At 27.5% G+C, this 13,913-nt stretch overlaps 3 protein-coding genes across 6 annotated transcripts; 1 reads left to right on the top strand and 2 right to left on the bottom strand.

Annotated features, from left to right (window-relative positions):
* Window positions 1-1,829: 1,829 nt before the first annotated feature.
* On the bottom strand, window positions 1,830-7,406 carry LOC126918878 (histone-lysine N-methyltransferase Suv4-20). 3 transcript variants are annotated; one of them, XM_050727373.1, is made up of 9 exons: window positions 7,084-7,406; window positions 6,056-6,289; window positions 5,808-5,973; window positions 5,555-5,725; window positions 5,343-5,471; window positions 5,052-5,241; window positions 4,569-4,977; window positions 2,749-4,485; window positions 1,830-2,666 (listed from the first exon to the last, which is right to left on the bottom strand). In XM_050727373.1, the coding sequence occupies exons 2-9, from the start codon at window positions 6,268-6,270 to the stop codon at window positions 2,273-2,275; spliced, it is 3,411 nt and encodes a 1,136-aa protein (XP_050583330.1). In that variant the 5' UTR covers window positions 6,271-6,289; window positions 7,084-7,406; the 3' UTR covers window positions 1,830-2,272. The 3 variants fall into 3 exon arrangements, with proteins under 3 accessions (XP_050583330.1, XP_050583331.1, XP_050583332.1); XM_050727374.1 differs by lacking the exon at window positions 7,084-7,406 and adding an exon at window positions 6,788-6,992; XM_050727375.1 differs by lacking the exon at window positions 7,084-7,406 and having other exon boundaries at window positions 5,808-5,996; window positions 6,056-6,192.
* Window positions 7,407-7,664: 258 nt separating this feature from the next.
* On the top strand, window positions 7,665-9,974 carry LOC126918903 (mitochondrial ornithine transporter 1). Of its 2 annotated transcripts, XM_050727461.1 has the most exons (6): window positions 7,665-7,749; window positions 7,841-8,462; window positions 8,798-9,034; window positions 9,112-9,278; window positions 9,353-9,625; window positions 9,711-9,974. In XM_050727461.1, the coding sequence occupies exons 2-6, from the start codon at window positions 8,378-8,380 to the stop codon at window positions 9,891-9,893; spliced, it is 945 nt and encodes a 314-aa protein (XP_050583418.1). In that variant the 5' UTR covers window positions 7,665-7,749; window positions 7,841-8,377; the 3' UTR covers window positions 9,894-9,974. The 2 variants fall into 2 exon arrangements, with proteins under 2 accessions (XP_050583418.1, XP_050583417.1); XM_050727460.1 differs by having other exon boundaries at window positions 7,717-8,462.
* A 12-nt stretch (window positions 9,975-9,986) lies between these two features.
* On the bottom strand, window positions 9,987-12,957 carry LOC126918887 (FAST kinase domain-containing protein 5, mitochondrial). Its single transcript, XM_050727409.1, has 7 exons — window positions 11,773-12,957; window positions 11,538-11,699; window positions 11,307-11,471; window positions 10,978-11,206; window positions 10,816-10,896; window positions 10,441-10,731; window positions 9,987-10,332 (listed from the first exon to the last, which is right to left on the bottom strand). The coding sequence occupies exons 1-7, from the start codon at window positions 12,765-12,767 to the stop codon at window positions 10,234-10,236; spliced, it is 2,022 nt and encodes a 673-aa protein (XP_050583366.1). The 5' UTR covers window positions 12,768-12,957; the 3' UTR covers window positions 9,987-10,233.
* Between the last annotated feature and the right edge of the window lie 956 nt (window positions 12,958-13,913).

Below are 13,913 nucleotides of genomic sequence, written 5' to 3' on the forward strand. Positions count from 1 at the left end.
TCCTATTAATAAACACAGAACATAAAAGAAATACACACCTATACAATACAAAATGTACAGTAATATACTTGCAACAAATTTGTATAGCTACGATTATAAGAATTTGTTAGATGAAAATTTAACGATAAATGATAAAGAAATGTTATGATATTCATTAATGAACAGCGTATGATCAATCTCAATTTACTAATGTTAGCCGTTGTATTTTGCCGCGTCTTAAGTGTATTTCAATTTTCTTCAAAATATTCATTTAACAATCATTACCAGGAAATATAACAACGAAAATGTATGAAAACTAAAATTTACAGTTAACATATATATGGAATAAAAAGAGCACATCTATTTAACATTTAATACACTAATAAGATTAATGTTAATAACTTGTATGAACTCTGATTGAATGACTTTATATTCACATCTAAAATTAAAATACACTTGAAGAAGCGGCAGATTAGAGCGAATATCAAAGACAACATCGTCGAATGTGTGTTTTAAAATGTTTACCTTCGCATATCGTAAACGTATAAAAGATATTATTAAAGTTACAAATAAGTAAAATAAGTCAAACAATTACTGCAACTTAAAAATCTACTTTGCGAATATTATTTTTATCACGATTTCACTATACAGGTCCAATTAATCATAAAAAATAAATAATGATGTTTTGTTATATTTTTTAAAGTAAATATTCACATTCATCGTGTACGAGTCGCAAAAATTTGATGATATAATTTGTTCGAAAAATATGGATATCTTAAATATACAAAAAACGTGAGATGAATTTTTTATGCCGCTTTTACTTTAGTAAAAAGGTGACTTAAAAAATGTTGTCTACCAAATTTGTTCAGATCTGAATAATTACTAAAGCTGTATGACTCTCCTAATTAAGCTTTATGCTACCAGCTTGTTTCATAAATGAAACAACAATCTTACCAATTCAATATAAAGTTCTGTTCCTTTAAATACTAAATCAATGTCAGAAACTCTATTGAAAACATAATTACTTGTTTCCTTTAATTTGTTTAATTAACCTTTTCCATTTATCTCGCTAAACAAAATTTTCTTATATTTTTCGTTACCGTATGTAAACGATGTATTCGGTATATGATGACACTTATGTGTAATGCGCTTGCTTCATATTCATTTGCATTAATTAAGGCATTGTAATACATCGATATACAGAATACAGTAATGAAATTTTCTTTTACACGCGCGATGTGTGTGTGTATGTGTGCGTGCGTGAGTGCGCGCGCGCGCGCGTGTGTGTGTGTTTGTCTGTCTGTCTGTTTAAGTGATTTGTTCATGTATATATACGTGCATGTATATTTATCATTTATGATACATGCGCATATACATACATACGCGCGTACATACACATAAGCAATATTTACAATTTTTTCATGGTAGTCAATCACGCATGTTGAGAAGAACAGCGGTTAATATATGTTACCTAGTATTTAGCTAATTTAATTATTGAATTATTATCATTATCATCATTATTATTTTATTATTATTATAACTATTATAACTATTATACATAGTATAAGAGTATGGATTTTTCTCCTTTGTCCTTATCTACGGAAATAGTACTTAGATACAATTCAACTCATGTTCTTTCCTTGTTTTTAATACAAGAAAATAATCGCTATTTCCTTTATCCTATATATGTGAAATTTTTATATGATATAAATATTTTATTAATAAAAAATTGTTTAATAATATAAACCCATTAATATCGAAAATAAATTGACAGTGAAAGACTATAAGTTTTAAAACCAGCTTGCCGTATCGATATTATGTCTGTTCAAATATTATATTAATGAAAAAGATAAAATAAAATACTAATTTTATTATGAATGAATATAGCAATGAACTAATTGTTTATGTGTTAACTATTTTAAATGGAGCTATACAAAATTTTCAAACAAATATTCGCTGAATAGCATATGCGTAAATCAATACATGTCATCTTTTTATTACTGTTTTCAGTTTCTCATTTTAAAAATTTTACTAGGCCTTTAATTATTCGTTGTTAGAAGAATGAGAAGCAAAACAGAATTTAAACTGTAAAAAAATAATAACACAAAACCAGAACACAATAGTTATATCACCAAATATCTATAAAATTTAACGACAGGCATATCGCTTATCGTTTGAAGTTGTAGCATTACATAGAAATTCACGATGTTACAGGACAAGGAGACCTGTTTTTACATGTCTAAATTGTATTTATAATTTGTTCCAGATGGTACTGAAAATCTATTTATAGTTGTTAAGAATGTGGAAAGTCAATGGTATGTGTTTCATTGCCAAAAATTAAACGTAGCCTTTTCATAGGTGGCGGAGGAGGGTCGAGATTTAATTCACGTTTTTTATGTCGTCTTTCGCGATCCCGCGTTTTATGTTTTTTCTTGCGTCTGCTTCTTTCCACACCCTCTACACGTAATACTTCGTATTCAGGTTCATAACTATCTTCACTTAAACTCGTACCCGACTCTACAATGTCTTCTAAAACTGGCGAACGTTTCATGCGAAGAGTAAGTTTTAATCTGCCAGTTCTCTCTGGAGTAGTTGGATACACTTGACAATTAGAACTATTCATCTGCCATTGATATTCAGAAGCAGCTGTTAACTTTTGTGCACTATCGTTACTACAAGCTGATAATCTGCAATGAATAATTCTTCTATGTATAAATTTTGTAAAATCACAAATCTTAAAATACAAGTGCAAAATATAAAGATATTTACCTGTTTAGACTTTCACTATCTATGGAATTTTCTCTTGATTGGCTATTACCATCTGAATCTAACAGTTGATTCTGGTTGCAACTAGTTGGTGGCCATGGTTCTTGTGGAAGTAATACTGGAGGTTCGGCTTTATTGTATTCATCGTTGTATTGCATTTCTTGTAAATGTGATGTGAGACCGGGTGTATGACGAGTTTCTTGTTTACGTCGCATTATCGATGGTATTCTAATATCTTCCAGATTACTTTCTTTCTCACTAAACTCATAAATATCACCTTGAATACCCGAATCGTCGTCAGCTACACCAATTTCAGTAGTCGCTATTTTCTTTCGATCTCTTTTCTGACTTCTTGTTAATCTACTTTTTGTCTTTTCTGCTTTGCTACGAGTTTTTGAAATAGACGTAACCATGTTATCAGTCATCTTATGTTCTACTATAGTTTCTAATTCTTCTCTTAGTTCAGAAATAGTGGATTTCTTCTCGCTTAATAGCTTTTTTCTACTTTTATGAGACTTTAATGTTGTGGGTAATGAATCATTTTTTAGAATTGTATTATGAGTATCCTCTACATTACATTTGTTAATCTCGCTGTAATCGTTAGTTTCCATTGTACTGAAATTTTCATTATCTTCCCTATAGGGATCTATTCGAGAATTTAGGTTTGTTGTACATGTTTCAATAATTTCAGTGTTTTCAGACTTTATTTCAGATGTTGCAACATTAACTACGTACATATTATTTTTCATGATATCATTCTGACAATTTTCTTCGCTATTTTCTATATCCATATTTTCTTTTACAAAATTTATTTTATCATGTTCACTATTATCTGTAGACTTGCTAGATTCTGAAATAAACCTATCAAATTTGTTTGTTTCATTTTCTAGCAAATATTTTACCAATATGTTTGAATTTGTAGGGTCACTTTTCTTCAAATCTTTATCGGATGTGTGTATATCAAATGTAGATATTGTATCAGTTTCTATAAAATTCGAATTTGTGGGTGATTTAATATGAACTAAAGATATTTGTTCGTCATTTTTGCAAGAATAATCCTTACTTGTGGAATCATAACATTTTTCTTTCTCTTTCTTTATGAGTTGTTTTTCAAGTTCTAAATATTTTTTGACACAGTTATTTGATTTTATTGGCGTTGTAGAGATATCGTTTGTATCTTTGGAATTTTCAACTGAAGACAAATCATAATGACAGGTTCTTGACTGACGATTTTCTTGTGAAATTATCTCACTCTCATTAGCTTTGTGCAAATCATCTAATCGACTTTCAGGCATGGAACTTATATGAACTGAATCACAGGAATTTGTACTATAGTGTTCTTTTTTAGAATTGGAAGTATTAATATTACCTACTGAATTAGAATTAATTCCTATAATAATATCAGGTATTTCTTTTTCATTTATCAATTTGCTATTTAGTTCTTTGTTATTTTTAATGAATGTTAAATCCGAACACTCAACAGAACAAGTTGATTCTTCCAGTACATCATGATGTAAGGTCTGAACATGGCAAACATTATTAGTTTCTTCATTCAAATTACTTTTTGAATGAGTCTTATGTAATCTAGAATACACAATTTCTTCATCTACTCTATCAGAATCTTCTTTACGATGACTTATGTCTTCTAGTTCAATATTATTTATTATGGAACTATTTAAACAAGGAGATCCAGCCTTCTCAGAAACTTTAGTCTTCTTCGATTCTGTTCTTTTATGAAGTCTGTACATAAAATTTTTAATATATTGTAATTTTCGTTTTATAACTATAATTCATAATTTAAATTATGAAATAAAATATCTCACCTGGATGATCGAAGCGTATGATTTTTAACATTATTCTGATGACCATTATTACTGTCAAATTTAAACAATTGTTTATTTCGTAGATTTCTTGTCACAGAACTTGTAATGGCAGCTGGGTGAGGTCGAGACGTTTGTAATACATTTTCCCCATTATTTGTAATAGGTTGCTGTTGAGCAATATCAGAGAAGCGACATCCTTGTGCAATTAATAACTCTGCATCATATTTTGTTAATCCCTTCCTCCGTAATTCTTTCATGCTAAGACTTTGTGGTGCTACAGCAGCATTACCAACAAGCACTGCATTTCTCTCTGTAAGTGCAGTATCAGCTTGTTGTTTATTGCGACTTAATGGCTGTTGTCTATGTTTCGTGCGATTGATGCGATTATCTGTTTCTCGTAGACGGTACCCTGTAAGAATGTTTAATTTGGTGATGAGTATATGTATACATGGATGTTATTTCAGATTTAGTTCTTAAGAGTACCAGAGGAAAGTTCTTCTCCTGGTTTTTGATTTGCAAATGCTCCAGTTGCCCTCCTCTCGCATGTTTCACATTCACAGTAACAGTTAGCATCGCCGAAAAAGTCTTCTCCATAGAAACAAGTAATTTCCTCCCCTACTTCAATATCACGAAGAACTTTAACACAAGCTGTATCTCTTCCCGTTGCCACAAACTATATTTTATACAATTTAATTAGAATAAATTAAAAAATATATAATTAATAAAATATATAATATAATTAAAACAATAATGATCTGTATTTGATTTATTAACCTTGCAGTTAGCTCTACAGTCATGATTAATATATGCTGCTGGACCTAACCATAACTGTGCACAATTTTTGCGACAACTAAACATAACAGAAAAATCATTTTTTCCTGGATGTAATAATGCTGCTTCCTCCTATAATAACATTTTAGAAGTACAATAAACAAAAACCAATTTTTATATTTTTCTTAATGTCTTATGTATAAGTTTAAACAAACCTTTTCACTAAGTTCTGCGATACAACCAACAAGACAAGATATTTTATCATGTTTTAGCCATTTGCGAGTTGCACAAATTTTGGCACCTTTTTGACCTTCAAGACTATACCTAAAGCATGGTTCTATTGCAAATCCAGAATCTTTATCAAAAACCTTTAAATACCTGTAAATCTATAAAAGTGAAATAAGATTGATACAAAACAAAATTTTATAAAATATCTTAAAAAATTCCTAACTTGCATATATAACTCACATGTTTTTCCAAATTTATTTGTTGTTGTTTAGATTTTGTGTGAGGTAGTCTTGCACCCCAATCACCACCCATTAATTTTTTATATGTTTTTTCATAATTTTGGGTTTGAATAAATTCACAGATAATTTTACGGAGTTCATCTTTATTTGCTTTTAATGGCCTATACCTTCATTATTAAATAAGTTTTACCTATGTCAATCTCTTGTTATATATTTTACAGATTTAAAGTAATATTTAAAAACATATACCTGATATTCATTTTATGAGTAGTAAATCCCAGGTAAGGATCTAACACGAGAGAAGTAGCTAGGTCATCATTGTCAGAAAGTTCTTTAGGTGTCATACCACCACAACTACCAACATTGTTAGGTTGCATCTTTGCAGCCACTAACCCACCTAATCTTCGCTCCTGCTTCCGTATTATAGCTACTGAGCCTTGAATGGATAAGCAATCCACCACCATTCTGTAATCTGTACTTTTACTGCAGAATTAAAAAATTAATTGACAGTTAGTTCAAATAATTAAATGAAAAATGTATACTATTATTTATCATGTAAATACATATTTTAAGGATATTCTTATACAAAATATAATGATTCCATGTAAACCTTTTTGTAATTCACACTCATTTAACTACCTGAAATATCAACTAACATATCCTTTTAAATTTTTTCTAGCAATAAAGGTAGAAGACAATTTCCTAATACCTTGTCTTAAAAATAATAGAACTGACAATATTTATACAACTTTTTTGGTATGAAGAAAGAGTACATATATATAAAAAATGTTAACAGTGTTAATTAAATGATATACAATGTAATAAAAAACATACAGATTCTTGTACAGGATATATATTAATTTCGAATATAATATTTAATTGTTTGGATAAAAATGAAAAAACCAAATAGGGCGTGGAAAATGACAAGTAATTAAAAAGAAGTATTTTCAAAAAAATATATTACTAAAAATTTCGAATTACCGTCATGTCAATTATACCACTCAGTTATTTCATTTTCCTTTCAAGCTAAAAGAAAGGTAAATGGTGAAGGAATATATATAATAAGAGTCTAAAAACCAGTTTATCATGGTAATATGCTATTTTGATAATATAATAGAAATATCTCTGGCGATCATGCTCTGAACGCTAATGGCGCAGACGAGCCAGAGCGCTCCTAGAGGCACGCTGCGCTCCAATTTAATAAGAGAATTTATCTCCTTATTAAGCTACTAAAGAATGGGCAGAATCGTTAAATTTTCGTCAGACAATATGCGTACCTTTAAGGAGCTCTCCTGATAACAAAAATCACACATTTTGCTAACAATCTCTGACTTTTTTGGTATAAGATGAAGACGCGTTCGGATCTATCATGGCAGATCTACTATAACACATACACTTTCCCTATTTTCGTAATGCAAAGAAGACAATCATCGTATTGAATTTTACGATTTCTTTACAACACAGATCAAATCCAATGCTTTCTTTATTAAAACAAACCAAAAAACGATAATCATTTAATTGAAAATATAACTGAGAAAACCCATGTTTTGGAACTACAGACTGTCGCGTACGTCATACATGTATATCTTGAATACAACGATCTAGTAACTTTCCTGATTTACTAAACTACGTGAATTTCAGTAAAATATTTTAGTTTAGATTTTATTTTAAACATTTGTGAATAATTTATCCAAAATTATAGTATTCTACCTTTCTACTTTAGTCGAAGAACCAATGTGATACGTATATTATAATGAAAAAAATTTTGATCCACTTTTTTAAAAATCAATCTGAAATAATAAAGTGATCAATTTAGTAATATAGAATTTAAAAGCTGTAGCACTGCGTTTCTATGACAACCGTTTTCTAGCATTCTCTAGTAAAAATATATATCAAGACAGCTTCATTGATAGTTTTAGTTCTTAGAATAAATCATTTATTTTGTACGTTACTTATCATACTTTATAAACTGTAATTGTTTCATTTCGAATACAATACTGTGTATTTGAGTTTTTATAAAGTAATCCATTTTAGGTTATATTATAAATGCTTGGTACTTTATTAATTATGTCACTGCAGTAAACAATTAGTACTTATAGAAATGAGTACCATAAAAAATACGATTGCTGTAATATGAATTCATCGTATGATCAAAAGACCAGCGAAATTTATTCTAAACTAGATAAAAATTAGCTGTGTACAGAAATTTCTTGTGTACATGAGTATGCGAAATATGATTTTTAAATGTATTATTGGCTATTTGATACTTCAATTGTCACCGATCAATGAATAATTTCTTTATCAATCTCGTATAGATACAAATGCGCATGCGTGCATTTAGAAATTTGTAAAGATGTAAATGTATTGTGTAAATAAAAAGGCATATCAGACCAAAGATACAAGTCGTATTAGTAATTTTTAGTCAGTAAATAGACCTCTCTTATCTTTCCCATTCGATAACAGATAAACATTCAAATCGTAGTTAATACAATACCGGAATAGAATGTCTTAACCTGTCATTTCATTAATCATTAGAATTTGGAGTTTATTGATTTAGATATATACATAAAAATGACATTTGAATTTGCTGAAAAAGAAAATCAACAATTAAATAATATTAGAGCTGGTTTAATTGACTTTATTTCTGGATCACTCGGTAATAATACATTCTAATACATCAGAACTTTTATCAATGCACAAACAATCTTAAAATTAATAGGAAGTAAATAAATCAATTATGAGTTGAATAAAATCTCAAATATCTGTATTTTCTATAGTAATTTATATAATTTTTATTTATGTAATCTTTTCTTAGATTTATTTTATGTTATGAAATCAAATTTTCTTGAGAAGTGCTTAACCTTATTATCGTAATTAGTATTGTGCGATTACTAACAGCAAATGAATGAAGATATTAGTAAAAATAAATTATCTCTGCTTGTTGCAAAAAGATTAATTATTTAGTATAATTATGTTTCATTTTGACTTAAGGTGGGATAGCACTTGTATATGTTGGTCAACCATTAGATACAGTTAAGGTAAAAATGCAAACCTTTCCCTCCATGTATAAGGGAATGGCAAATTGCTTTTTACAAACCCTGAAAGCAGATGGAATAATGCGTGGTTTATATGCAGGAACTATACCTGCACTAGTTGCTAATGTTGCTGAGAATTCAGTATTGTTTGCTGCATATGGAGGATGTCAGAAAGTTATTTCCAATGTTTTAGGTAATATAATTTTTTTAAGATGCAATGCAGTTAAAAGAACTAACGTTTTTAATTTAAAAGAAATTTTATTTATATAGGTATTAAAAAAATAGAAGATTTGACATCAATTCAAAATGCTTGTGCTGGATTTTTTGCTGCATTTTTCTCTTCTTTAACATTATGTCCTACAGAACTTATAAAATGTAAGCTACAAGCAGTAAGAGAAGTTCAAATGGAAACTAAATCAGTATTAACTGTTGCTAAGGTAACTGAGATAAAAAAATTAATATGTAAAATTTATACAAGAACTCATATTTTGAGAAAAATTATTTTGTCTAGAAAGAAATTAGTCCATGGGGATTAACACGTCAAATTCTTAAAGAACAAGGCATAAAAGGTCTATTTACTGGTTTGTCATCAACTATAGCACGTGAAATGCCTGGGTATTTCTTTTTTTTTGGAGGCTATGAAGTAACCAGAGAACTTCTAACAAAACCAAATGAAAGTAGAAATGACATAGGATGGCAGAAAACCATGGTAGCTGGTGCCGTTGGTGGAAGTGTCTTATGGCTTGTAATATTTCCAGCAGATGTAGTTAAAAGTAGGATACAGGTTAGTTTCATTTTATATAATATAAATAATACGAATCAAGAATATAAATAATTTTTATATTTTATTTTTAATTCTTTTTTTAAAGGTTAAAAATTTGAGAAGTCCTGCATTAGTAGTTATGAAAGACATTGTAAAAAATGAAGGTATTAGCTCTTTGTACAATGGTTTAAAACCAACGTTAATAAGGACAGTACCAGCAACAGCTACATTATTTGTAACTTATGAATATTCTAAAAGATTCATGCTTGATTTTTTTGAGAACAGTTGATAGAATAAATTATATTTATGTAATACTATTCTGTTTATTATAAGGCATAAAATAGGCTACAATAAATGGATTTGAAAATAATTGATATGAAAATGATTTTCTGTACGAAATTTTAATTATTACATTATATTATATATGTTATAACTTGTATAATTAATATCTATAATACAACAATAATATTATTGTGTGTGTGTGCATATATATATATATATATATATACATATATATATGACAATATTTCAAGACTACTTATTTTTTAGAGGCTTTGGAGACTCAAAAAAGTTCAAGTTTTCAGAATTTACTTTTTAAGGAAACCTTTTCTCATATCAAAACAATTATTTCATTGAAATGAATTAGATTTAATATCTTGATAAATTAATTGTTTTAAATGTTTTACTTTACTTTCTTCATTAAGAGCAATCCACCTATTCTCAGAAACCTATAAAAATTAAAAATTCATTAGTATATATGCATTATTCAACAATTCTGAAGTTAATATATCATTTATATATCATTGTAAAAAAGAAACAATAATTTTAGAAATTACAATAATCGGTGTGTATCCTATAAGTTCAAGTTGTCTACATTTTCTCTGGATGTATCCAATATAACCATTATGACCAGATACTTCTGTTAAAATTGGTAATGGAATTATAACTTTCCATTTTATTCTTTTTAATTCATCATTATTTACACTTTTGATCGTGTTTGTTGGCATTGTCGATAAAATAGATTCAATTTCAATAGGATTGTTACATGCATCTATACCAATGACAATATCTCTAATTGAGTAGTGAGGTAAAATATAATCAACATGTACATCTATTCCTAATTTTTGCTAAAATAATAATATTAATACATTAAATATGTTTTATTACTATTTTTTGAGCGCTTTTCTTAAATATAATTTTGTACTGTATACCTTACAGATATGTACAATTTCTATCTTTAATTTCACATTTAGGTCCTTTCTGTAGGTATCATCATCATGTGTATGATATTTCTACAATAGTAAAAAAATTTCAATATATATAATTATCTAACTGCAAAATGTAAGTTTTTAATCCTATTTATTACACTGTACCTGTATTAAATATTCATACATATTATCTCTCAGTAATGGACCTTTGTAATAAGGCAATTCTATTTTTATTGAGCAGTGTAATATCAGCCATTCATTTGTCAAGAATTTGAGATTATTTTTGTATGTTTTCGTCATAAATTTTGGGTCAAATACGTATTGAATTAATTCTGGTGCATATATATTTTTAATTGTTAAGAATGTCAGAATACGTACTAATGATATTGGAAAGCTATATTTAATATATAATGGAATCATTGATTTTTGCATAATACATTTCTAAATATATGTATTTACTATATGTAATTATGATACAGAAACAAAATATTTACCTATTAATTTCATTTGCTCTGGTAGTCTTATAAGTTAATATTATTTCATTCAGTAATTTCTGGCATACATTTCTATAGTAATCTGTAATGGGAGTAACTGTACATATGCCATAAATAACTCTTTCAATATCTTTTACTCTTGCAGTTTCCATTTCATTTTCTATTCTAAATTAATAATAAGCAATTCTTTTATAAGTGAATGTGTCATTACTTTTCTCTTGCTTAACTTACCTTTGAATAATGGCATTTGTTAAAAATTCATCATATACACGTAAAGATGCAAATGCATGTATTATATGAATTAGACATTTTAATGGTAGTCGTGGTATCTCTGCATGTAAAGATTTCAATAATTCTTTAAAGTCTTTTATGCAATGTACACAGTCACTATATCTGTATCACATATTTATATGTATTATAATAACAATTACTACAAAAAGTTATCTATAATAAGCTGTTTTATTACCTAATAATTTTCATAATTGCTGCTAAACTAGCACTGTTCACGGTAGTAGCATGTATCTTAACTTTATCCATTATTATTGGCATTAAGGCTTTATTTCTAATACTCTTTTTATTTAAAAAAAAACCTCTTGCGATTATACCTATTTCATCTGCAACAAGTTCATGCAAGCATTCTTGTAATCGACATTCGATTTCAAACATATTTATAAATGATCTTGAATCAATTAAAGGTAGAACAAAGAACACTTGAACTAATTGTTTTCCAGAAAGTTTATCTAGTTTTGAAAGCAATTTTCTTAATGCACGCCATATAAAATCATGATTTGTATTATCAAGCTGATAAATTGCATCAATGATTAATAAAATTTGCTCAGTATTTGAACTATAAAATTGTTTTATACATTTTGCATTTAATTCTTTCATCAGTCTTTTATAAAGAGGTGATACTGTTATTATATCATGTAACGTAATTAAACATTGCATTAAAATTTTTATTTGTTTATCCTGCATTACTGGGAGGTGTTTAATACAGGCTTCCAAAATCCCGTCATAAAGTGATCTTTCCAAACATGTGCCACTTAAATAAGAATATGCCAATTTCTTAACAGCATTAAGAGTATTCTCTGGAGATTCATATGACCAATTTACATTATAAAGACATTCTATGTCCTCAGAAGTAACTATTGCATTTGATTTAATGCGTGGAAAAATAGTCTTATCATAATGTATGGAATCTTCAAGTATTAAATGCATGACTTTATGTTCAGGTATGTAAATATTTTCTTTTATAAGATCATTTTGGCAATTTTTGTTGACTACAATTGCTTTATATCTCTGGCATGGAACGAAGCAATTATATTTTTCTATAAATCTTGGATATGGTTTTAAAGTCCATGTGTAATTGGTCGTATTTGTAAAGTATGATTTATTACGTAACCTTAAAATCATTGTTTTATTACAATTTAGTATGATTAAACTCGTTCTTGCAACACCCATATTTTGGATTTTTATTAGAAGATACGCTATTTATTAAATACTTTTAACTTTTAAATAAAACTTTATATACAAAACTTAAATCAGAACCAGGAACTTTCCACATGTCTTCAATTCTAATTCGTAGTGAACGAGATACTTATGTATGTGTATGTATGCATATATATTTTATCTTTGTGTGCATATATGTATAGTCACATGCATGTATAATATATAAATATGCTAAATTAAAAACAATTATTATTTTAATGTGATTTTATAGAATGAGCGAAAATAAAATTTTTTAATTATTTATGTATTACTATAAATATATAGTTCTCATTTCTCAAGAAAAGAAATTACATTAGTTTGCTTTAAACTTTTGAACATACATACATATATATATGTGTGTGTGTGTATGTGTGTGTATACATATGTATACATAAACACTTATATATCATATTTACGTTTTTACTTTTTATCAATAATTGTCAATATCTTTAATTCAAATGAACTATGACAATGAATTGAACATACACTATATACATATAAATTAATAGAATGTACATATAAATTAGACATGGTAAAAAGTAATAGTTGAATTTACTCATTTGAAAAGAAATTGTATCACTACTGAATTTTATGTACAAAAATTATTAATATATATACAGGTAATTTTCATCATTCTGTTATATTCTTAGTTATTCATTTTTTATCTTGCGTTCATGTTACGTTTTATTTTTATATCTCTAAAAAAAAGAAGTAAATACTAAGTTATCGATTGCCAGTTTTTCATTAAATTCTTTTACTAAATATAATTTCAAAAATAATTGCATAAATACAATAATTTATTGTACAATTGTAAAATTCAAATTGTTATGAATTTTACGTTAATAGCTCCATTCATCAGTACATTTGAAAACTTTACAAGTATATAAAATAATATACGAAATTTCTTAGTTGTAGAAATAAACAACATTAACAATATTCTCTTCCGAAAACAGTCTATGTTATTCCTTTTTAATTTGTTTATATACAAGTTTGATGAATAATAGTTATGCTACACATTATAATAAAATGTAAAATGATAATATTTTAACATAACAATTTTTTTTTTTTAGTAGGTTTATTTAAGGAGTTGCTTCGAATTTCAAATATATTCTTTTATAC

Source organism: Bombus affinis, chromosome 7 (genome assembly GCF_024516045.1).
Source record: "Bombus affinis isolate iyBomAffi1 chromosome 7, iyBomAffi1.2, whole genome shotgun sequence".
NCBI classification, from domain to species: Eukaryota; Metazoa; Arthropoda; class Insecta; order Hymenoptera; family Apidae; genus Bombus; species Bombus affinis.

What these genes read in the sequence shown, in the direction of transcription:
- LOC126918878 (XM_050727373.1), bottom strand. Translation starts at nt 6,270, where the DNA reads ATGGTGGTGGATTGCTTATCCATTCAAGGCTCAGTAGCTATAATACGG. An exon ending in TCGCAGAACTTAGTGAAAAG is followed by an intron (nt 5,472 to 5,554) that starts GTTTGTTTAAAC and finishes ATGTTATTATAG; the next exon opens with GAGGAAGCAGCATTATTACA. An exon ending in GATAGTGAAAGTCTAAACAG is followed by an intron (nt 2,667 to 2,748) that starts GTAAATATCTTT and finishes TATTCATTGCAG; the next exon opens with ATTATCAGCTTGTAGTAACG.
- LOC126918903 (XM_050727461.1), top strand. Translation starts at nt 8,378, where the DNA reads ATGACATTTGAATTTGCTGAAAAAGAAAATCAACAATTAAATAATATT. An exon ending in CTTTATTTCTGGATCACTCG is followed by an intron (nt 8,463 to 8,797) that starts GTAATAATACAT and finishes TTTTGACTTAAG; the next exon opens with GTGGGATAGCACTTGTATAT. An exon ending in AGTTATTTCCAATGTTTTAG is followed by an intron (nt 9,035 to 9,111) that starts GTAATATAATTT and finishes TTATTTATATAG; the next exon opens with GTATTAAAAAAATAGAAGAT.
- LOC126918887 (XM_050727409.1), bottom strand. Translation starts at nt 12,767, where the DNA reads ATGGGTGTTGCAAGAACGAGTTTAATCATACTAAATTGTAATAAAACA. An exon ending in TGTATGAATATTTAATACAG is followed by an intron (nt 10,897 to 10,977) that starts GTACAGTGTAAT and finishes TTACTATTGTAG; the next exon opens with AAATATCATACACATGATGA. An exon ending in TAGGATACACACCGATTATT is followed by an intron (nt 10,333 to 10,440) that starts GTAATTTCTAAA and finishes TAATTTTTATAG; the next exon opens with GTTTCTGAGAATAGGTGGAT.